This window comes from Mycteria americana, chromosome 2 (assembly GCF_035582795.1).
Source record: "Mycteria americana isolate JAX WOST 10 ecotype Jacksonville Zoo and Gardens chromosome 2, USCA_MyAme_1.0, whole genome shotgun sequence".
Lineage (NCBI taxonomy): Eukaryota > Metazoa > Chordata > Aves > Ciconiiformes > Ciconiidae > Mycteria > Mycteria americana.
In genome coordinates this window covers 33,043,910-33,069,254 of record NC_134366.1, presented here as the reverse complement: position 1 = coordinate 33,069,254, position 25,345 = coordinate 33,043,910, and the positions used below count along the sequence as shown (strand labels likewise).

The 25,345-nt window shown below is 40.6% G+C and overlaps 1 protein-coding gene across 2 annotated transcripts in view; it reads left to right on the top strand.

The window, feature by feature from the left end:
* The first annotated feature begins 15,854 nt into the window (after positions 1–15,854).
* Positions 15,855–25,345, top strand: part of MEOX2 (mesenchyme homeobox 2) — a 54,657-nt gene continuing 45,166 nt past the window's right edge. The window contains exons 1-2 of one of the 2 annotated variants that reach the window (XM_075492911.1): positions 15,857–16,106; positions 16,315–16,674. In XM_075492911.1, coding sequence (XP_075349026.1) covers positions 16,338–16,674 — 337 coding nt within the window. In that variant the 5' untranslated portion in view covers positions 15,857–16,106; positions 16,315–16,337. Of the gene's footprint in view, positions 16,675–25,345 lie in introns of both variants that reach the window. The other variant, XM_075492910.1, reaches the window with a different exon arrangement.

The window sequence follows — 25,345 nt, the reverse complement described above, 5'->3', positions numbered from 1 at the left end:
CAGTAAAAGTGAAGTATATAGTAAAGCTATCAGCTAATATGAGGCAGCAAAGTGTTTAGAATGGTTTTTAAATAAAATGACAATTTATTTAGGAAGGGAAGTAAGAGACTTCCTCAGAAAAATACATTGTTTTCAATCGTTATTGAGCCTGATGCTGATCTCTCACCACTCTTTCTCTGCTTTTATGAGAAGTGCTTTCTGCAGACTGCAGTAGCTGCCATTTCCTACACAACTTTTTCTTTTTAGTTTTTTTTTCCCCTCTGAGTTTTTTTCTTAACGGACTTACATTGTAAAATGTTCTTTTCCGTATTTTATGAAAACGTTATGTGCTTTACCCAGCAGAATCAAGTGGACGACTTGGTTTGTAAAACCAACTTGAAGGCTGCACTTTTGCTGGGGCAAATGGGAATCAGTTTGTTTATTCGAATGCCAGTATATGAACTGTACCAGCTAAGAATCTGGCCTTGAATTTGTAAACTTTCCTGCACTTTTATATCCCGGTAATTTAAACAACTAATTTTTTCCATAGCAATGATTTTTTTTTAAATTTAATAGGAAAGAGTGGTATTTATACAACAGCTTTAGGCTAACTTAGATATCTAACTTAGGCAGAGTTTTAAGAACTAAACCTAGGTGTTTGTACTTCCCTGCACAGCTGGCAGAGAGACAGAGGTGCCGGGGGGCTGTAGGAGGGGGGGACAGCTGAGCTGCAATTCAAAGCACCTCAATCAGATGCCTGAAGTAGACAGTGTGAATAACCCTCTAGATGACTGGAATTATTGGACCACATTAGAGAGAGAGGAAAAAAGTGAGGCTGGCATATGGTGAGTGTCCTACATATGGTATGCTGTTTATATGTGTTTTTTCCGTTAGCATTTCTCTTTCCTTTGTTGCTCCACCTCCTCCTGCAGTCTCTCCTAACAAGAATGTTAATTCAGAAACTTCTGTGGTTGAAGGAAAGTTTTCGGACCGACCTACCCTATTCTCAAGAGCACAAAAATCAGGCGAAATGAGTTAGCTTCTCTCCTGTACTCTGGCTCACTTACACAGTCCTCTGTATGCGCGTAATTTTCTATTTCCTTTTATTTCTCTGGAGCTGATAAGGTGTGTGGGGGGTGTTAAAATCACTTTGCCATAAAATTTACCATATTTCACCCCTCAAGACAGCGTTTTGTACTCACTCAAATATCAATACATTTTGCAGTAATTAGAAATGATGGGCATCAATATGATAGACACGTGCTCTTCGTACTGTATTAATTCCTTCAGTCTGGTCAAATCCTGTTCTTATCCAATGTAGCTTCAGGGGGAAGCTCCCTTGTGCTGCAAAAAGCAGGCTCCACCTGGTTCCGATTAGCTTCGCACTGGTTGGATCTGCCCAGTGATGGCGTAAGAAAATACGGAGCAGAGAAGCCTGCAATTGAAGCCGTAGATTCATGGCCTATAAAACTAAAAGGCTATTACGGTCATCTATTCAGTCTTCCCCCCTGTGTAAGGGGCACCAGAACTTTTCTGAATTACTCCTTTTTTTTTGTGTGTGTGTGTGTGAACTATGGCGTAGATTTTAATGGAGAAAAGCATTCGATCTTGATTTAAACCTTCCAGTGTGTTTCTCCAACTACATCTTCTAACCACTGGCTTCTGTTATACCTTTGTCACCGGACTGAAAATAGTGTTATCAAATTTCTGTTTCTCACATAGTTATTTATAAGCTGTGATCAAGTAGCCTTTAAAACGTCTCTCTGATAACCTAAATAGATTGAGCTCCTTGAGTCTTTCATTACAAGGAATGTTTTCTAATCCTTTCATCATTCTTGTTGCTTTCCTCTGAACCTTTTCCAATTTTTCAACAATCTCTCTTGAGTTGCGGACACAGTACTTCCAGAACTGGTTGCATCCGTGCCAAGGACAGAGGTAACACCACCATATTGTATATTTCTCTAGTGATACGCCCATGGGTTGTATCAGATCCGTGTCTACCCTCTTGTACTCACAGCTCTTCCCAGCTGATTATCTGCTCTACAGGCTTTTTCAAATTGACTTCAGTCTGCGGGCAGGGTCCCTACCTTGTAGCAGTGACATACAGTCTTTGTTATTAGAGCAGTGTCTTATGTTTGTCTGGACCAAAATTTACAGTTTGTTTAACTGTGGCCAGTTTCCTGAGCAATCTGGGTTCCACAGTGACTTGGCTCGCTCTTTATTTACTAATCTTCCAATCATTTCAAATACAAACTTTCTAAATATGTTTTCTTATCACTGATAGCAGAGTAACAGATAGAAAAAAATATCACAGGGCCATGCATTTGTGGGTCACTGTTAAAATAAACAACATTGATTATTTTTCCCCACTTACTATATGCTTGAGACTATTTGACTCTATTTAATAGGTACAATATTGATTTTAATAAATTTTTTCTTCATCAAAATATTATTATTAACATCTAAAAGACTTTCCAATATTCCTCTGCATATTTAATACTACTAAAATTACCTTTATCCTACCAAATGTATACTCTTGTTAAATGATATCTAGTTAGCTTTGGCAAGATAATTTTCCATAAACTTCTGTTCTCACTGCTTTGATTAAAATGAACTAATATTCCTAGAAGCCATTCACCATTCCTTATTTTGCTTGAGATCAGTGTGAGGCTGAAATGCCTATAGACATTTAGGTCATCACATTTATTCTTTTTAACTGTTGACAAAAATTTTTGCATAGTTCTCTCAAACCTCCCCAGTTCTCCAAGACGTACTAAAAATCCTCACTAACCGTGCAGACAGGTTCTCTGCCAAATGTATTAAAATACCTCCATGCAAATTATTCAGGTCTACCGATTTTAAAAATGTCTACTTTTATTAGCTGCTATTTAACGTTCTCCTGCACCACTACTGAAATACAGCTTCATCATAATCATCTGATATGAATACATCACTTGACTTTTTCCCAAAATACAGAAGAAAAGTATTTGAGAATGCCTTTATAAAAAAATGTTATTACAAAATGTCCTAGTAATTTCCATTTAATAATAGAGCAAGGCGATTGTTAGGATTTTTTGTTCATAATATAATTTCAAAATGTCTTCATATTGTCCTTATCTCTGTTTTCTCTTTGTGACCTTTGGCTTTCTTTATCAATGCTTTATAATTCCCAGCTTCTAATTTACATTAATTACTACATTTTCCCCTGCTCCTCCCTTTTGTTTTGTTTTTTTAGTAGCTGCCTTCACATACAAAGTCATTTTATTATTTTCAACAAAAGTGTAGGAGGTTTTTCCTTGATTGTGACTTTTTGAGGTGTCCTTTACCGTGCATTTAGCAGATTGAAGTCGTCAATCAATTTTTCCTTTAATATTTTCTCCAAATAACTGGTTCACACTCACTGTCAACTTTGCAAAAGCTGACTGTCTTATGTCACCAAATATAAATATTGGATTTTAATTCATTTGCTCATAACAAATATAATCAAGTTGTAGCTATGTGTACATAAGCAATTAATTTTTAATTCTCTGATTCCTCTGTCACACCAAAGTCTAGTAGGGAATTCCTCTGTGTTGGATGCAGTTAGGGAAATTGTCATTTTTGATTTGTTTAATGTAGCTGATATTTTACTATGGACACTCTGAGATTTCCAGCTCCTGTTAATATTATTCCATACCCCATAAGCATTTTTTCCATGTTAAGATATTTCATGACCTGTGTAGAAGAAATACAGACTTTTTGAATTATTATTTAAATGTGACAGCAATGAGAATCTTTCAAACGAAGCATAAAAAGTGAGATATAAAATGTCAGTCTGATACAACTACAATTTGAACGATTGCTTCATAATAGAGCGTGGTTTTAAAAATATTGACACAGTTACTAAGAGGTGTGAAAGATTTAAAGTACAGAAGCCGTTTGGGGTTTTTTTGGTAGGAGTAAAGTGTGAACCTGGATTCACAGTGTTCTCTCGTAGCCGCTGTTTATTTACAGGATCATATGCAGATTGCTCACTTCAATGCTTTAAGCAGAAATACATAACAGACCAAAAATGCAGCTACAATTATAACAAATTATAAAATTCTGGAAATCGAGCCTGAAATTCTACCCTCTTTGAAGTCAGTAGCACTCAAACTGTTACACTTCCAGCAATTTTCTTCACAAAACGCTGTTCCATATTATAATGATTTAACTTGCCACTAGCTTCATGGTAAAGTTCACTAACTGGACCATAACTCCCAATTACCTCACCCTGATTTAATCCCATTCTTTAAGAGGGTGAAACCTATTAAAAAATGGTATTAAATAAGAATGCTTTTAGGGAATGCATCTCCTAATTCTTGCTACATGATTCCCTAGAAACTTTTTTAAAGAGGAATACTGCGTTTCTATTTGTGTCGCAAGCAAACTATTCTTAACGACAGACCTGAACTGAATATCTGCAGTATCCGTTTCTAATTTTAGGTATAGTTGCCTTATAATCATCCAGTTTCATTTCTTTTACCCTTTATCTTTCCTATTTAGGTTAAAAGCTCTCCCATTCAGTCCGCAGCACCTGATGCAAAAGGGCAAAGATCTCCACAGAGATCCTATTGAAATATTACTGATAATTCAGCCAGTAACCATCTCAAATTAATTAGTGAGGTTATAAGTACTTTATCAGCAAGCACATAATGTATTACCTGTTTTTAGCGATTTTATGCCAGTACCTTATGAACGTATAATACTGCCTTACATATATGACAGTTCGGAAAGGAAACACCAAACATATTTGGAGAATACAATCAGTATTAAATGGATTAACAATAGATTTGGCTTCAATACAATAAATCCAGAGAGACTCTGCAAGCGCAGGAACTAGCTACATTTTCTACACAGATGTATTTCCTACTATTTAATGTACATAAAACACATGAATTGAATTTGTTGTTGGTATTCTGTACCGTGAAGAGAGTCAGGAAAAAATCCATATAACCATGCATGAGCGTAATGCTAAATATGAGAAAATAGCGTGTTGTGCCAATCAGACAAGTATTCACAGCAAAACGGTTATTAGGGGACGTTCACATGAGCAGGAACACTTGTTTGATTTTGGAGAGGCCAAGGTTGACCGGGCTCAGTGACTAGTACACCCTATCTCCAGTACAGCATAGTCCTTGGGGCTATGTAGCTGGGAAACTGGACTTTCTCTGCTCATGCTCTTTCTGATCAGACTTGTCTTTTTCTGGCAGCTTTTGCCAGCAATCAGATTCACTGGAAACATAAAAGAGAAAATGATTGCTGGAGTTGTGCTGAACAAGCGGAGCGTTATCTTTCTTCTTGCTCTGTTTGCCCATGTGCACAATGAAAGGAAGCTGGCGGAGGTCCTGGTCCAGGAAAAAAATTAGGGGCTTTATCATCAGACAATAAGTTGAGCAAATTGCAGACCACAAACTACTTCTCTTCAGAGTACCGCTGAAGGATTCGTGCTGAACTCGGTGCCTTAGAGGTACTAGGAGGAAGTACAGGGAGGTTATAAAGATGAGTAGCCAGAAAATGAGGGATGCTTGTGCAAGGTCTGCTGACGAGCAGTGGGCAAAGGAGAACGCAGGAAAAAAATCTAAAATTCTAGAGCCCTGATATCCTGGTCATTTTAATTTGTTTCAAAAGGTGCAATAATCCATCATACTTACTACTCCAAAGCCTTTGTTGTTCACGTAGTAATCTTCCAAAGGAGAGCACATTTGATGAAAGATTTTGACAATATACATGGATTATCGAATATATATAATGAAACCAGTAACTAAGAAGAGGACTATTTGTTTAGCAGTGGTTCCATTCAATATAAATAAATAAAAGCAAATTTTAAAAGCAAGGAATTAAAAACCAAAAAGACTTCCATGACCAGTGAAATAAAATCTTTCTGCCCTTAGTCATCTTTGTTATCACACAACTCTTCCTCAAATTCTGATTCAAAGGGTACAGGGCAGAGGTTTTAATATTCTATCCTGTAAAATTAAAGATCGTAAAGTGGAACATTGACATGGTGACTGAACCCCTTTCAGCTTTCGAGCTGGTCTTTGGAGCCTTGGAAGGAGTCCAGATTTTTGCTAACTCTTTGTTTACAATCCAAAATGATCTGGAAATAATAGCTGTAACAGGTATGATATTAATGTATACCTGTAATAAGGACATAAATTAGTGGAAATATGTCAGCTTAGTCTCTTCTACTAGTGATATGAACTTTACCTTAACATGATCATCTCACACAAATTCTTTCAAACACCAAACGGTTTGAGGGTCATTTAAAGGATTTTTTTTCCCATTATAAATTGATGCACACACAGAAAGAGAATTGAAAAAAATCGAGTAGAAATCTAATCCACCAAAAATCTCTAGGGGTAAATTGTTCCCCTAATAATCGCTCAATCTATAAACACCTCCGTAAGCTATCTAGAGAAAATTGTTTGAAATTCCTATAGACTCAGTGCCTCTGAAGATGCTGCAAAGCTGGGCTACTGACACTGGTTAACTGATTACATAAGGAACTGGGGAATCATGAGCACTGCTTAATTTTCTGGAGTGAGAGGTTTTCTTCTTTTCCCTACCCCTAGCTTGAGGATCCAATTTTCCATACAAATTGGCATGGTGTGGTAGATTTTCCCTCTGCTATTCCATATCCCTGATATTCTCTGCATGGGGAACTGCCACTAATGCCAAAGGGATGCTTGGCTCGTTGTGCTCTCCTGATAGCTACTTCAGAAATGCTGTTAGATTAAATAGCGAGGGACAGCAGCGTTTTAGTCGTGATCCATCAGGCGGATCTGAGAGGAGCCGTTTGCCCTGAGAGAGGATAGACTTTCGAGACATATGGTGCTATAATGGGGGGGTGGGGATTTTTCAATTCCAATCCACCCATTCCGGATGAGAGAGACTGAGCTAATACCCTCGTGTATGGTACATTGCATCTAGCTACGGAAGTAGCGTTAGGATGGAATTTATGGACTCTCTAAATTGTTTGCCAGGAAATGTTTACTAGCTATGCACAATAAACGACTGTGAAAGCGTATTCCTGTGTTTAATATGATATGGTTATTTCCTTATATTTGGGTCATACTATTATGATACCAATAAAGGAAACTTAAAAAAAAAGAAAAAAAAAAAAGAAGAAAACAAACAAGCAACGTATGTTCATATTTATGGGGCTTCATTGGGGAAAGTCTGATTGACTACAAATTGTACAGGGTAAACTTACTGCATGCACCCCTGGATACGCGCCATGCCTGCCATATTAGAAATTAAATATGTGACTTATTTTTAGAGCCAAATATTCTCATCATCAAGTCAAGGTATGTTTTAAAAAAAGACTCATTACCACAGCTGCAGGGGGTCATACATAATGAAATTACTGTACATGTATAAGGGAAGACTACCTACCTACTTCCCCAAATGGGTACACAGCTTCACAATTTAGAAATTAAACAGGCAGCTTTGGATTGCAGGCTGAAATCTTGGAATTCTGCTCTGGGATGTGACCTTTTCTTCCATGCAGCTCACTGTTGTACCAGGGACTACTGTACAGTTTTATAGGGTGTGTTAGATTAGATACATTCCCAAACATTCTCCTCCGCTAGGAAGCGAAGTCAGAACTTTGTCTGGTAATCTGTCCAAAGAGCATTTTCTGCTCCTTCATTTGCTTTAATGCGAGGCTTTCTATTTTTGTATAATGCATCTAAGAACTCCCTATTATTAAAAGACAACAGGCACTAACCTAATTTCTTTTAATCGTACATTAAGGGCTTGAGCCTGGAGGTATGCCCGTATTTTTGCATGGTTGAACACCCTCTTTTAGTGTATGCATGTGTGTATTTATACATCCAGTATGCTGTTCTTGATAGGATTTTCAAAGTTTAGTAAACAAATCTTCATAGCAATGCAGTTTCTCGGTTTCTACTTGCATTTTCTGCAAATAAGAATAACTACAAAAGACAGACATACTTTCTCCCTTGCTTACTATGAATATAACAGAGGAGATTAACTGATAAAAATGAATGAAAGAAAACTTAAAATTAGATGTCTCAACTTCTATAGCAGACCATTTAACGATTTTAGCGCAATAAAAATTTGAAAATGCATTAGTAAAATATTTTATCCACCGGGTCTCTTCCATACATATTTGTTTCAAATTGTAATTTTCAGTGTTTTTTTTTTTTTTTTAACCACAAGGAACATTATTTAGATTTAGCTGCACTTTTTTTAAATTGCTATTACAGTCTAACAATGAAGCTGATCCTGCAAGGTCGATGGGGAAAAGAAAAGACTCAGCACTTCTCAAGGTCAAGTCTGAAGACAGTTCATGTTGTAAAACATTTAAAGGATGAATTGTTTCTCTAAAAAGTTTTCAGAGTCTCTACAGTAGTAAACGTATATGAAGAATACATTATTCCGTAATACTGCTAGAAGTAAAAAGTAGTAATAAGAAAGAGGCACTACAAATATCTTGGTGACAGCAAAACTTGTTTCTACAAATGGGAATTTGTATGTTTGGATGCACTATGAACGCATGATTCATACCATGGGATATTAGTTTTCATTCAAACCTGACTGTTTCAAATGAAAGAGCTTCAGATAAGAATTTTTTTATATTGTAAGTATCTATCTCAGCTTAATCCTACTGCCTACAACTAATGAGATGGAAAATCCAAAATGCTTCCAAGGCAGTTTACCTGGACAGTGTCTGCTTTATTAGTTTTAATCAGAGTTGCACTGGGTATATCGAAGGGAAAGGCACGGCTTTCAGTGTAACATAGCCAAGAAGCTGACATGTCTCGTGCCTTTCTCTTCCATTAGAGACATGCTATGCCTCCAGATGCTGCAGTCTGGATTTAGGGGCATATACTGCTCTTGCACAAATAAGAGTTGCATATGTTATGAGTTAATTCCATTTTGTTGTGTTCTTTTGCACATGGCGTTTTGAAACAGTTAAATGGAAAATATTTTTAGTTTATCATCTTGTATTGAAATATACTTGGATTATTAAATAAAATCTAAATCCCTAAGTGATACGTTCTACAGCTCAAATGCACAAATGTGTAAAGTTCATGGACAAAATGCCTATGAGGGAATTGCACAAATCCAGACAGTGTCCCCACATGCTGTATTTTGCATTTGCATCTCAGTCAGCTGAAAAGTATGCCAAATAACATACCTTTTCTTTGCTGTACAGCTGAGCTTCACCGAGCCCACGGCGCTAGGCACTTTCCGTTTGGAAAAGAAGGGGTAGGAATAAATGGGCTTCACACTTTTATTGTGGGCATCTAATTTAAATGAAATATATGAGATAGGCATCGGTGAAGAGAGGAACGTGGCTCCTGAGAGGATTCAGTGAGCCAAAGTCCAATATGTATATTTAGATGATGTGAAAGCGCCTCAAAGACAGTCCCTCACTGGAACAGTTTATTGAACCCACCCTGAGACCTGTCTGCATTGTATCAAAGGACATGCAAGTGTGATGCCTAATAAAGCAAAACAACTACAAATATCTTGGGAAGGTTCATTTTAAGAAGTAGTATAATATATTCACAGCTCATCAATAAAGCTACATTCTGTTTTGGGGAAACAAAACAAAAAAATGGGTTTATGCAAATGTGTTTTTGGAAGGTGTCAGTCTCCTTAAGGTATGCCACTTGGACCTTTCTTCAAGATAGTTAAGAACTTGCCTATTTTTTTTTAACGTCAGTAGTGTCATTGACGCCAGCAAACTTAAAATAGTTTCCCGAATTGGAATTTTTTGAGACAGATACAATTTTGTCTTTCCGTGATGTCTCTGCAAATTAAGCTCTTCTTAGCATGTATTTTTTAGGGAAATCTAGCTTGATTTTTTTTTCTTTTCTCATTCTTTCACAAGCCATAATATCTGCATCTAAAAAAACCAGTTTAATCGAAAATGATAATTTTAAGCAATGGTTACTTTGTATTTAATTTCTCCTAGCCAGTATCTGTTGTTAGCGTTATCTGAGATTAGGCTTTGAGGAGCATGATGCAGTTATGCATACAAAAGTATATGCAATTTTTAGCTCTTTGTTTCCTACAGCTATTATTAATTAAGGTTCCAATCCTGCAAATGCTTCTAGTCAAGCAAATCACCATGAACACAAACAGGACTCTCTAAAAACACAGGAGTACTCCCACTGAAACTGGTGAAATGAATAGAGCCTGAGCTCTTCAGGGCAGTGAATATCTTTCTGTTCCAAATACTAGCTAGTTAGGGGTTTCTGCTCCAAGTCTAGAGCTCATCACACTATAAATCATAAGCACACACACCTGCAAAGTAAGTGACATAATCCCAGCAGCTATTAAAACCTAGATATTCTGTAGTTATTTATTCTTGGTGCATAGATACATGCATATGTGTCTTTTTCTCACTCCAGAGCAGAGAAAATTAGAAATGACTAGGAATACACACTGTGAGTAGTATTTACTCATTAATGTGTAAAAGAGGTGATGAAGATTAGTGACTTATCACTCTCCTAACATCCCCTGATGGAGGCAAAATTATGAAATATGCCCCCTGCTGCTGGTCCTGCAAGGGCCTGGAAATGTCAGCCAGGGGACAATAAGTATTCCAGGTAATGGTGGTTTTTTTCTCTGGTTTGGTCTTTGTAATGTAAGCATACTGCGTATTTACCCAGTAAACGGCTATAAGTCATAGCGTAAAACATTTGATGCACAAAGATTTGAATCACCTGTATTTTCTATTCTGGGTGATTAAAACTTGAAGTATAACCAGCAAAATATTAACTGCACAGCACAGTGAGAAGTAAGCATTGTTAAAAATACAGAGTGCTGAAAATACACTTCGCCTTTCTTCCGTGCACAGCTGTGCCTGTATTTTCAATGGGGGCTCTGGTAAAATGTCTTTCGAATACATATACAGATCAAAATCCACAATGCAAATTGTATCAAATAATAAAATGAATAATCTGTAAAAATACAAGCCTTTTTTTTTCTCTGTGATTAGTCATTTCAATAGGAGAATGGACTGAGTGTAGTGTCTAACTGTCAAGATCTGGAGAAAACAAAATGGAAAACATATTTTTCAGGCATCATTGACTTGCCTGCACATGCACTTTGAACACATTTCTAAATACAAATGAAAGATACGTATCATTAAAGTACCCTACAAGGCTTGTCATAACTGTTTTTTAGTTCAGCGTTCTTAAGTGGAGATAATACTAGAAAGAATGAAACAATTGTTAAATTGCAATATAACATGCAGATTGGGAAACAAATAGCATTGTGCAAGATGGTTCAGTCTGCAAATAAATTATCTATTTAAAACAAACACACACCAAAGTTTTGAAGAGAACTTGTTCTGGGGCTTTTGAGTATCTAATGTGGAATGCAAGTTTCCCATAGCTTAAACTCTAAAAGCATTCCTGAAACATCATAGTTCAGGTGTGAAGCCTCAAGTACATTAACCATTTTAATATTTCATCAGTTTATTTAAATTAAATAGGAAGCATAAGATATTTTACTGGTTAGAGTAGGCTAGCAATTCAAATAACTTTTAATGATGTAATGCAAACTTGTAAATCATTTTCAGTGAGGGCCTCATAGTTCAGCACAACTTTTATGTAATATACTAAATTGCTGGCATAGCTTTAAAATTTGTAATACTTGGAGATCATGAAAATTAGAACAGAATCCATATGTATACAGGAGAAGTAGCTGAAAATATGGATTCAGGCTTAAAGTTTTTATAGATATGTTGTAGTCTTTAAAGTAAAAATTGTGTCTGATATGTGTTAAACCATGGCACATGTAAACGTTAAAAAGAGTGAAATGGAAGTATACCACAGAAATGCAATGTTAAAGTTATGTGGTACGCATTGTGGTAGTGTAATTTCTCACAAAAAATGTTTTTATGGCGAAGTAGAGTGAAGATACTGGTATACCATAGGTTTATGAACGGTAAATGTGATTATCATCATTCTTAACTAGTCAGGGATCCAGTATTTTTGACAAGTCAGTCAACAAATTATTCATTTGCTGTGCAAGGATTTTCAGTTAAGGCATTCAAGCATCTCTGAAATGATGCATAATCCCCAGGCTTTATTATTGCTTATATCTGTAGGTTTCCATTTCAGCACAGGTATCAAGAGAAACGAATTATATTGCTTCTATGGGAGTTAAACAGGCAAAATGTAGGGAAAAAAGAAAAGACTGAAAATAAACATACATCTGTTGTGAATCTGGAATGACTCTAAGGTTAAATAATGGTGCCTGCCTTCACCAAATTGCCATGGAAAAATACGAACTGATCATAATTACAGTACAATAAAACCTCGTCCTCTTGCTTTGGTAGGCTCTTGAGTACAATAAAATCTTTGGCTAAAATAAACTGAATTCATATTTGTAAGCTTTCTCTTTGACAGTAAGGAGAATATTCTTAAATGGCGTAAATTGCCATCTTTTTGCTGACTTCAACAAAGTTATGACAATTTATACCACTCAAACGGTGGTCCCCAAGTATGACTATCTGTCTGATTTCACTGTAATATGCATATTGCAAATATGCAAACCGCACACTAGAAAGAACTGTTCAAGAATCCCACTTACATTCTAATAAATATTCAGGAAGATGGTGCTTTCAGCCTCCAATGTAAAAAACTGAGCAAGACTACAAAAGTCCTGAAGAGGAGGAATTGTACACTGGTTCATTCAGGTCAATTTTATATGATCTCTTTCCCCATAAATCGTAAGTTTAAAAAAACCCCACCACCAAAACCAAAAAACACAAAGCGAATGCAAATATTAGCCCATACGTGAAAATATAAATGATGTTCCAAACTGTGTTGGCTCCAGATGTCTTTATGAGTTAAACAGTTTACTGTTTTCATATATTTAAAACATTCTATTTTTTCACTTGATGTTATAAGCTTTGGGTAAACTTGCTGGCATTGATTTAAGTTATGCTTTTGTACCACATGTAGGTCAAACGCACATTCGGAAAAGATACAATACGAACAAGAATTCAATCATTAATATGGAGAGGTAATAACTGCTTACACTTTCTCCAGCAACTATTTTGCTGAGAAGCTTTGCACTGAAGCTTTCTTTGACTGAAAAGTCGTGAATTTTTACAAAGGATGGTATCGCATAGCCGTAGTTATTTGATAACTCCACACAGAAACTTTTTGAATCATTTCAGTAAGCATTTGAAGTTGTTTATTTGCCTCAACATTAGTTGCCTATATTTGCATTCTCCTCATAGAGTTTAAAATGAAAGCATAAAGTTCTGTAGAGATTTGTATTCCCAGTTCTTGCGTGCTTAAAACCTCTTATTAAAGAAGTAATAAGAACACTTGATGTAGGTCTTGTGTACTTATTCGGGGACTCAAGAGCCCAAGGAAGCACAGTCCCGAATATTCAGATTTGATTATGAAGCTAATGGCAAACACTTTGCCGTGCCATTGTAACTTTGCTATTGCGTTCTTCTTTTTTTTCTTCTTCACCTTTTGGAGCCTCTCCTACCTCTCCCTAAAAAGTGCTATTTGGCTCCGTCTCTTATTTCTCTTGGAAACCTAATCTTTCTCCCTCCCCCTCGCACCCTCTCACTTTCTTCATTGTGCTTCACTTATTTCACTTTTTTTATCCTTTGCGAGAAATCCTGCGTGGCCATCCCCTAGAATTAAAGGAAAGGCATTTTTACTCTGCCTTGGGGTTGGGACTTCCCCGGCCCGTTCGCAGCGGTGGCGGTGTCCGGGCTGCAGCGGCGGCGGCCCTTGCAGGAGGGGTCCTGGCATTCCTGCGCCCCCGGCCCCGGCCCCTGCCCCGGCCCCGGCCCCCCCGACGGCGTCTGGCCCCCGTGGCCGGGGCGGGCGGACTGACAGCAGCAGGTTGCAGAGCCGCGGAGGGGAGCGGAGCGGAGCGGAACGGAACGGAGCGGCCGCCGGGGGGGCCGCCCCGCCGCTCCCCGCGCTCCCACCTGGGGCCGCCCGCGCCCGGCCCCGCCGCCCGCCCCCGCAGCCCTCGGGCCGCCGCGGCGGGGAGACGGGCCAGGGCCGGCGGAGCCACTGCGGGCGCGACGCTCCGCGCCGGTAACTGTCTCGCAGGGGTTGCTTCGTGTCCCTGCCTGTGCCTCGGGGACACCGCCGCCCCTGTGCTCGCGGCCCGGCGAGTTAGCAAACCCAAGAGGGGTTCAGGCATTGAGTTTTCTTTGTACTCCTCTCGTTTAATATTAGAGCACATATTGAAACGATAAACACAATGAAAAGCACAAAATATTTCATCAGTGTTGTAACTGTGTATTTCCTTTATTCTGAAGAAATATCAAGTTTTGAACAGTGCACAGAGGCAGCAACTTCTGCTTTGGACGCCGCTCGCTTTTTAAAGACCGCATTGTTACAGTTAAATCTAAAGACAATTTTAAAAAAGCATTAGATGTCAGAAAAGGGGGGGAAAATCTTACCGTCGAAAGACTGCTGCAGGTTCCAGCTCAGTCTGAAACTGCAGGGAAAAGTGGAGCAGCTGCTGAACAAAAGTTTTAGATTTTTTTTTTTTAGAAAGTCTGCAAAACTAATTTCCCACAAAATAGGACTCAATTTCCGTTTAAGAAACTAGCTCTTGCAAATCTCATACAATTCCTGATTTTTTCCAATAGCAATTGAAATTCATTTTATCTTTCGCACATGGACCCAAGAATTTAGACTTAAATTGCAGGAGCGCAATGGTTTTCCTTTTTTTTTTTCTTTTTTTTTTTTTTTTTTCTTTTTTTGATTTGGGGGAGGAGGAGGAAGGTAGAGCGAGGAGGAAGGGCTAAGAAACAAAACGTTTCCGCAGTGGGCACCTCTTTGGTCAGCGATCAGTAAGTGCGTTATCCTAATCTAAACCAGTTAGCAGCCGCCTTCGTGGCTACTGTTAATTCCACTACACGCGTGTTAAAAAAAAAGCCAAGCCCAGACTCCCTAGGCTGTCCCTCTTGAGCCACTAAAGACCGCAACGAAGAAAACGAAGACGCAGGGAATAAAAATTGTGCGAGTTCTTGTCGTGGAGGGGCAGGGGGCAAGAAGGCAAACTTGTCTTTCTCCGACCAGCTCTGATGGCCCGGTGAGCGCCGGGGCTGCGTGGCAGAGCCAAGCGTGAGGTGCGTGCGGGCAGCCGGGGCCGCGCCGCGGCTCATCCCGGCAGCCGGGCCGGTGGGTGCGGGCGGGGCGGCTGAGTGCCCCGCGGCCGCACCGCGCACCCCGGCGCGGGGGATGGCGGCGGCCGGCCCCGGCCCCGCGGCCCCGCAGGCCGCCTCCTGCGCGCCGGGCCGCGCTGCGCCCTCGCACCTGGGCGCGCAGGTGAGGCGCTGCTAAGCGCCCCCCAGCCCGCGGAGAGAGGGGCGGTGGTAGCCCCCGCACCCCCGCCTGCCAGCCCCGGGTACGCCCCGCGGGTCCCGCTTCACGTCTTTATTGCGCTGCCCGCCCGCTCCCCGGGGGGCGGTGGCACCCCGGGCGGCCCCGCCAGCCCCGACGGGGCGGCGATGGCCCGCGGGGGCCGCGCCACTGCGGGGCACGGCCGCCCCCGCCCTCTCCCCCCCGCCGACCCGCCCGGGGGGGGGCGCGGGCGGCCTCGCCGGCCCCGGGGCAGCCCCGCCGGGCGCCGCGGCGGGGAGGCGCGCTCTCCGCGGCCCGCCCGGGGGCCGGGGGAGGCGGGCTGCGCCCCCGCGGAGCCGCCCCCCCGCCGCTGCCGCGGGCGCCCGCGGCGCGGGCGCGCAGCGCTGCCGCCCGCTGACGGAGCGGCTCGGCGCGGGGACGGCGCTGGCGTTTTGGAGGGAGTTTGCATGTGGTCAGTGCTGTGTTGCTGAGCCAGCCCCCAGCTCACATTACACACTACTGTATTTATAACCTCTCGGAGCTGTTTCCCCCTTCAAGCAGTTCTCTGGGACCACCTTCTATTGGCTTCAACCTCTCCCACTTCTTGACATCTGAGCAGCTCTGAGAAAGGCTCATCTAGGTCCGAGTGTTTATGCAGCGGAGACTGGCCACTAGGGCTAAAGACCTGGATTATCTGAGCTCAGCTGCCTGCTGCAAAGTCTGTCGTTGCCGTTTTGGAAAAAAAAATCCCAACCCCGATCTGTTTACAGTGAAAGTTGACAAAGGGTGGTGAAGTTGGATCTTTCCTAAACTCTCCTGCCTGGAACCTGAGACTTGCATGCCATGGATCACACACTCTTTGGCTGCCTGCGCAGCCCCCATGCCACTGCGCAGAGCTTGCACCCTTTCTCCCAGTCTTCTCTTGCCCTGCATGGAAGATCTGACCACATGTCCTACCCTGATCTGTCTTCTTCTTCTTCCTCTTGCATAATAGCGGGATACCCCAATGAGGAGGGCATGTTTGCCAGCCAGCATCATAGGGGGCACCACCACCATCACCATCACCACCACCACCACCACCAGCAACAGCAGCACCAGGCTTTGCAGACGAACTGGCACATTCCTCAGATGTCGTCTCCTCCCGCCGCGGCCAGGCACAGCCTCTGCCTTCAGCCCGACTCAGGAGGACCCCCGGAGCTGGGCAGCAGCCCCCCCGTCCTGTGTTCAAACTCTTCCAGCCTGGGCACTAACACCCCCACGGGGGCAGCGTGTGCGCCAGGGGACTATGGCAGGCAGGCTCTGTCCCCGGTGGAAACAGAGAAGAGGTCCGGCAAAAGGAAAAGCGACAGCTCAGGTAACGGCTCACGCTTTCCCCCGCGGGGCGGGACCCCGGGCGGAGGGTGCCGGGGGGAGCTGCGCTGCCGGGCGCCGGGTCCCCGCCGCGGCTCGGCTCGGCTCGGCTCGGCTCGGCCCGGCTCGGCCCGGCCCGGCTCGGCTCGGCTCGGCGTGCCCCGGCCCGGCCCGGCCCCGGCCGCCGCGGTGCTCCCGCCGCCCGCTGACAGCGGGCTGCCGCGTCGCTCCTTCCCTCCAACGCGCTCTCGGGATCTCCATCATTAAAGCAAGCTTTAGGAGGGCTACGGGGGGGGAAATAAAAAGGAAAAAATCCAGCACGTGATAGAGCATGAAATCAAGGTGGTGGTGATGGGGGGAGAGTTTCCGACAGTGCAGCAGAGACGCGTTTGTAGTTTTGGTGAGGATTTTAGCATCTGGCCCGCGCCCCCCTCCCCCTGCCCGGTACGCCACCTCTGCTTCAAAATTCAGAATACAGCGCGCTCCTTCCCCTCCGCCCCTGCGCCGCGGAGCTGCCTGCCGGTCCGAGGCGATTGCACAACGCTGGGAAACTCTGCCCGGGAAGCGGGGATTCGGGCGAGGAGCTGATGCCTTCTGCCCTGTAGGGTCTGGCTGCGCCCGCATCAGATCCTCAGCGTGGAAGGGGCAAAATTTGGAGTCTGGAAAGCAAACGGGTGAATGGGAGTTTCAGCTTCGCTTCAGTTTGCTGGTGGCGGGGGCGGAGGGAAGGAAGGACCTGTCTGACTTTGAAAATCGCTGCAATTCTTACTTAAAGGCGAGCATAAAAACATGTAGACCCCCAGTCATTCCAGGGCGATGATTTGGCACCGCTGAGCGTGCAAAAAAACCTGACATAATCTCCGCTTTTTAAACGGGCAAAGCCTGTCAAAGTCCCTCTCTGACAAAAGCCACTCGGCGAAGGCAACGCGACTGATGGCACTTCCGTTAGGGCGCACATAAACCGGGGGGTCATCAAAAATATACTGAGACAGGCAGGAGACACTTGAAAAAGAGAAGGCTCAACAGTTTGAAAACTCAAGAGCAGGCGTAGCGAATTGCTTGTTATCGAGGAAGAGAAAGTGAAAGGCTTTTCCAGATATTTATGAAGTTCATAGCTGAAACCGTCACCTCTTTCACTCGAAATGTTGTGAGCTCGGTAAAGTGGTAAGCAACAGAAAATATTTTTAAAAATAACCCTCAAAGATACCATCATTTACTTCATTGTCCGTTACATTAGGAAACGTTTACAGTAATTCAGAATGGGTTTAACTGAATTTCATCTTACGTAGCTGGTATACAGGCTGAAAACTCTTCCAAGATTGAAAGCCGTATTTAGTTACAACGCTGGTGGCAAAATCTATTGTTGCATCTTCATTACATTTTATGAGATAAACGGAATTCTCTGATTTCGTGAGGTGTATGAGCAATACCAAAATTCGAGTCCCCATTACTACTGGGAAAATAACTGGATGCCTGTCGGTCTAAGGACTTATTGTATTTGTCAGTCTGTCTAAAGCTGAAGGAAAAAAGGAAATCGGTCCCTTTCGCTGTCAGGGAAGTATCTGTATCGCCTTCTGTTTATTTCATTTTGCAATGCAAACAAAAAAAAACCACCAGTGGGGAATGTCCCAAACCTTACCCTGAAGTGACTGGAGTCTGCCACTGGATTTAGTGGATGGGGGCTCGAGCCTTTAGCCATGGTTACGCTTATCTTGCGCTGTACTCCAAACCTCACTTTCTAAGACTTTCTGAACATCAAGGCAGGTAAATATTTCCTCCTCCCCTCCCCTAAGAAAAAAATATTATGGCCGTTCACACAACTGTGAATCTCTCAAACTGAAAATAGGCATCTTTTGACAACAACTGGGTAGCTGCTGTATCTTTGGTTTTTCTTCAGGAAAAGCCTGAGTTTTGGACTGAACATTTAACCCCACCCCTTTATTAATCCTGAGCTCTGGTGCTAGATATTTAATGCCCTTCTAATGCATGGCAGCAAGAACTATTTTTAAGTCACTGCGTTTCTATATTTGTCATCCATAATTGCCCCTCATTTGATTAAAAATCATCCCCTTTATTTCTCATTAATCTGCTTTTTTTAAACAAATTACCGTACTTGAAAGAATTTAATCCACGCCTTCCCCACTTTTTGGAGACATATTCATCACACTTGGAACTACTTCAATAGGCGTTTGTATAAAATCCTAATAGTAAATAACTAAGAAGTGAAGAGAGACTGTTTAAGTTTCAGTGCCAGCATTCTGAGACAATTATTAATGCTCTTGCTTATTTACAGATATATTTCCTCTTCTTAAGCATATCACTTAAAGCCACAGAAAGTTCAGTGTTTTCTGGAGCACTGAATCTGTTCCGCATTTCAGAGCAGAATTAACCTTAGGCTACCCCTTTCTTGCACTGCTCTGCTTTTACTTCTGAATGTTTAAGATCAAGAATGTTCATTCATAAAGCTGAGTTTATAGATAGTTTAAAGAAAGTAAAACGTGAACTTCTATCATTTATCTCCCAAACTAGTAACTGTTGCTCAGCCATATAAACACTCTGAAAATTTACCAGCAGAGATACCCCATTTTACTTAGTTGTTATGATGGCGGGAGTGTAATTTTATTAAATTATAAACAAAAATCCAGAGAGCGAGCAAAATTTTGGACGATGGACTGTGTGTTTATGCCTGTGCTTGCTCTTTTTCCCTGGAATTCACGTGTTGCAGGGGAATGGGAGGATAGAAATATTTTGCGCTATGCTCTGTTATACTTTTGTTTGGGATTGAGAAAGCAAGGTGAAATGTGCTTTCGTGGTAGTTTTATAAACTGTCTGACTTACAGTTTTCTTTCGCCCTAACCCAGGTTTTAAGCAGTTTGGGAAGTTCCCTTTGAAGATATTGAATAGGCTGCTACAGAACAGGGTGAAATTGCCAACTGTTCTTGTTGTAAAGGACTGGGAAATACTGCTCACTTAGTCATTGACCCCTGCATGCTACAGCTGTCAGTGTCTCCAGGTTTTGTAGTCTCTCTCCCATTATCTTCAGAACATTCCTTTCAACCTGCGTAGGCCCAGAAGTGGGTCAGTAAACTAGCCTGCGAGTTGAGGAGTGATGCACACAAATCTTTAGATGTTAACCTTTTGCAGTGAATAATGGCATCTGCATCCTTGCCTTTGTAACTCAGCTCTGTGTATGTCAAGGATGTAGGAGTAAAAAGACGATACTAAATTTGAGGATAGGTTGCAAATACATTCGCTTATTTTGAAGTGCACTAATGGTCAGAATTATCTGTGTGCTAATGAGGTGCGGATGAAAACCATGCTGAGTGTATCAAAAACATATTCTTGGAGAGCTTTGTTGCTTTGTGGTATGAGTTGTTCTATATGGAGTATTTTGGATTTTTCTAATGCCTCCCCTTCTCATTACTTGCCTGTGACTTTTGAGGCCATTTTATTTCTGTTTTTTATAGAGTAAGTTTTGATTCTCAGGCGATGCAGAACACATCAAATGCAAAATTACTACTGCGATTGTCTAAGTTGGCTTACTTAGGTCCAAGATTTCTTAAAACTTCAGTCAGGATAAAAGCATATTAATGCCTGTATAGAAAGTGTAGTCTAGGCTTACTGAGAAATACAAAAAGAAAGTGAATCTGCTAGCCTTAAGGAAGCCTAAAATGCTATGGTGAAAAAAATATCTGTACTATGGTGAAAAGATTGGGGGCAGGCTGAGTACTGTTGAAGGAGTACTTCTAAGCACTACAACTATTCAAACATTTAATTGTGATAGATAAATATATGTAATAAGTAAATTTGATTCCAGTTAAAGTCTAATATAATTAAACACATGCCCCCAGACATGAGAAGCTTTTTTTTTTTTTTTTTTAAGTTTGAATGCTTTAATATGGCGCAGATTTCCAAGGAAAGGCTAGCAGGTAATAACAACTATTCGTATTTTTGACTGTATTTACAATAGTATCATATAGAAATACTGCTGTGAAACCTACAAAAACATTTCAGGAATCCAGTGTTTCAATAGCTGTTCTGCTGGTTTTTGTTCATTGACAAATCACATGAAAAGAAAACAATACTCTTTTTTTTCCAGTATTTTAACATCTTTTATAACCTACCTATTCTCAACATGCAAGCAGTAAAAAGTTACATCTCCAGGGAATTTATTTTAAACACATCTAAATACCATAAATCATATGCGCTTGTTTGAAATGGTCTCTAAAAAGCAGGTCATTTTGATAAATGATTATAAATACTGTGAAATCATGGGTTTTGAGGACTTCTGATTGGTTTCTGAAACACATCAGTAAGAAAAATGAGCTGCACACTTGTAGTCAAAAAGAACTGTGTAACTGATTCATCAATATGTCTGTGCTTTTCAGCATGGTTGTAAATGGAAGCAAGAAAAAATACATAATAAAGCATAGTTTTTCTGGAAAGAGTTAATTTGTTTGGTATCCAGTATCAAAGCATCACTTACCATTAAAAAAACCCAACAACAACACACCTCTGTAGATTTCATAAACGAAACAAGTTCAAAATCCGATGAATAATAATCATAGTTTTAGGAGAAAACTTTTAAGGCTGATTGCTTAGCAAATGTTGGGCTACCTAGTGGGCTACTTGCTGGATTGTTTAATAGATGAAAATTTGCAATATGTTCACTTTTGTTCTCTGGAGCAATCAGGAACTTTTCTAGGACTGTGAAATTTTTAAACACTATTTTACTGATACGTTCTCAGAATTCTTTGCTCATAGCCAAAGAGTAATTTTGTGTGGACAGAAGTAAGTATGGCCTCTAATTATGTATTTCTGTCTGTTTATATATATCATTCAGAAGGATTTACACTTCCCCCCGCAGCCCGCCCTCTTAGAAACATCAGGGTCCCAATCCAGAAGTTCACTGGAGCACAAATGTTTTTGTGAGAAAGTCTATTGACTCTAGTGGAACTACTGAAGTCCTCAAGGTTTTTTAAGCTGTTGGAGCTTAATTCTGTTACTCTGTTTTAAATCTTTGGCACAGAAATGTAATTGCATGTTATTCTTTTATTATTTGGTATTAAGCACTATCAAGGATCCCAGTCTTCAAAGCAAAGTCACTGAGGGGCCTGGATGAGTAAAGTGTGGTACTAGAACCAAATGCAGAAGGAGATACGGACACATGGGGATTAAAGATCCAAACATTATGGCAATTATCTAGAGAAAATTTCACTAAAACTTTTCAAAAAATCATGGTTGTGGTTACCTTTCAGGATTTTTATACTGCTGTTGCATGGTAGGGAAAGAAAAATGCTTTATAATTCTTGCAGATATTTACTGATAAAATATTAGGATTGCCTCATTGTTTGAGCATTGCCAATTCAGCGTTATACATATAAATTGAATTTAAATTTCATTGGTTTTAACATCCTAGGATAAAATTTGTCCTAACATATCTAGCATAACTTCTCTAGTATTTTGCACAGTAAGTAATCAGATTCTGTTTTTTTTTTTTTGTCAGACTTGTTGCTCTTTTTAGACATGCTAATTATTTAATAAGTGCTTTTTAATTGAGCCTGTTAATCTGCATATAGTTTGCCAGTTGGAAATACTAGTGATGTGACGACTCGATATGCTGTATCATTGAAGTCTTCAAGAGTAGGATTGAGCTCTGTGTCTTGAAATTCAAGGGAAGGTGACAACATTATCTTTGCTGCTGTCTGCTAATAATCTGATATTGCTCACCGGATTATTGCTTTCAGCAAATACAATGTTACACGGCAGTATGAATGGTTGCTGTAGCATATTTCTTTCAGTAGCAAAATGTATTCTACCAAGCAGCTTTGCTAGTCTCCGGAAAGGAAGAGAAATAAATCTGGTTTCATCTGCTAGAATGAGCAAAGTTTAAATCCATCAGTAACATGTAGTTGTGGTGGGGTTGGGTTCAATCCTTATTTTTGCTATGTTACCCTGTGTCCTTGTTCTAATACACTTCAGAATGCAACTTGAAAGGACGCGAACGGAAAGTCATATTTTTAAAATATAAATACTTGCATATGTTGCTAATAAGGTTTCTAACTAAAATAGTGTGGCGTTAGAGAAGTTTGATAAACAGTGCTTGAGGCTACTTCATTACATCAGTGCACAGCTGGGCACTGAACCCAGCCTTATGCTCTGTCTCGAGCCTGTGCCCTGTCCTTTTATGTCTGTTTCCCCAACCTACACAATGGCAATACCAGTGCTTTCCTTCCATTTGTAAAGTACCGTAAGCTTTTATTTAATGAAAAGCTTTGTGTGCGTGTGTGTGTGTGCACGCGCGCTTTTTTTAGTAGGCTTTAAAGACTTACAGATCTGCATCACCATTTCTCAAGTACTGCTGGTGGCAGGGTAGGAGCGGGACAGTACGCAGCCACCCCGCAGAAAAAGCCGCCTTCCCGTTACTCAGCAAGGCAATCGCATCACCTTTACCAGCATGAGCTTGTGTGGCTGCATAGGTATGCACAGCAAGAAGTCATTTGACTTCTGGGGTGAGTGTCTGGGGTCTTTGGTGACCGGATAGCTGCCTTCCTATTGTACTTAATGAAAGTTTGAATTAAAAAATATCCTGATGTAATTGCGTTGGATGCACGCAGTCTGGTCTTGTATGTATTTGAAGTATTTGAATCATTAAAAAAAGTTATTAAAATAAATGGTTTATAAACATACATGCTAAGGGAAGTTTCACGTGGAAGGTACTGATGACAAAACTCCCACTGATTTTTGGTAGGGCCAGATTTTAAGACGTGTGTTTTTACTGTGAATGTAGCTTAGCCTGGGAGAAAAAGATAGACCAGGGAGCCGTGCTCGTCCTTAAGCTTTTTGTGATACGCTGTCTTGCATGCTTCCAGCAGCAAACACAGCAAAGGAATGCTTGTGTAAAAAACCACTGCTGCCATCGGTCTTAAGATTTCTAGAGTGGTTGAAACACATTTGTTGTCCTTGTTGTATATTAAAGTATATTACAAAATCTGTTTCCTTTGAGAAGTTTACCTAAACCGTATCCATTTCAGATAATATTTTAACAGAAAAAAAATTAAATCACACCGATGTTATTCAGTCGCTGCTATTTTACATATATATATATCGATCTGTAATATCAGTAGTGTAGAGTTGCATCACTGTATCCTAGCATTCACTGAGTGATGCAAAGTGGAAAAAAAAAATCATTAATATAATGGGATATAGTAGTAGACAGCTCACTGTCATACTTGAAAAGTTGCTTCTGTAGTCTTCTACTAAACTTTATAAATAGAAAACTTAGGCTGTCAAAATTCTACTCATTAACTCAATGACATTAAAGATGTAATATTCATTGTAGATTAGGAAGGATGTCCTTCATTTTGAGACCTTGGATCTACAGAAGACAGTAACATACCTCCTATTCAGAACGCGAGTTTATTTTCTGTATGGAATTGTGAATTTTACAAATAGTTGGGGGTAGGTTACTTGACTGGAAGTAATGCACATTACTAAATAGGCATGTGATTATACATCAAAAGAAAAATCAGAAATCACATTTGGAAATTGGCTACTGAATATTTTGTTGGTTAATGATGAATGTGATCATTCAATACTACGCGGTCTGAAATCACTGGACCTTCTTGCTCAATACAAAGAAAAAAAGCACTCTGAACTTTGTATTGAAAATTACCTGTGCTGAATAAACCTTGCAGTAGTAGGAAAAGGGGCCCTTAAAATACATAAACAGAAGAAAACATACATGAAAACTTAACGGTCATTTGAAAGAAAAGTTATTTTGTACTCGGACCTATGTTTCCTTTTATCTTTCTTTTCAACAAATGAAACAAAATAATTGACCAAACAGCAGAAGAAACAAGTCTCAAAGGAATGAGTCAAATCTTTCATTTATGATGGAAGAGCATAGTTTTACTAAACCAATAAAATCCAGTGGATTATGAAACCCTAACTGAAGCCAAGTAATCTTTTTTCTTTCTTTCTTTCTTTCTTTTTTTTTTTTTTATGAAGCTGCTTCTTGGACTAGAGAAAAATTGGTTGATTGAACATTATTTTATAGCAAATAGGATATGAAAAACTAAAACTGAAACAGATTACAGCAGGCTTTTAAAAGTCATTCTTCCTTCTGCATTCTCTCAGATCTCTAATAGCTATTTTTTATTTTTAGCAAGTGGGCCTGAACAAATGCTGCCTTACATAAACTGTGTAGATGCGCTTTAGTATCCTCTGCCACCATTGTGAGTTTTAATGCTTAGACTGTGATCCTACGATGATGCCAGTATGCGTTTAATTTTGTATGTTGGGAGATGAATGAAATCTTGGGTATGCTGAAGTCAAAACTAACTATTGAGCGGAGCCAGGACTTCACAGCAGAAGTACTTGTACTGCTTCGCTATGAACACACCTGAAGTTAAGTGTATGTTTACACGTTTTGGTGAATTGGGGGCATTAGTCACTTAAATTTACCAAGCGGAAAAACTGTTTCCCACTTCGGTCCTTCTAAAAATAGATACTAAAAAATCTGTTGGACATATGTGGTCTGACAATATAGCTCTGCAGAGAGTTGAACGAACCGTGGGGTTTTCTACCTGCCAAGCAAAAAATGGCATATTCCAGAAGAATGCAATGTACCCTGAGTGTGCACGGGGGCTTCCTTGGAAGGGGGTGTTTTTACA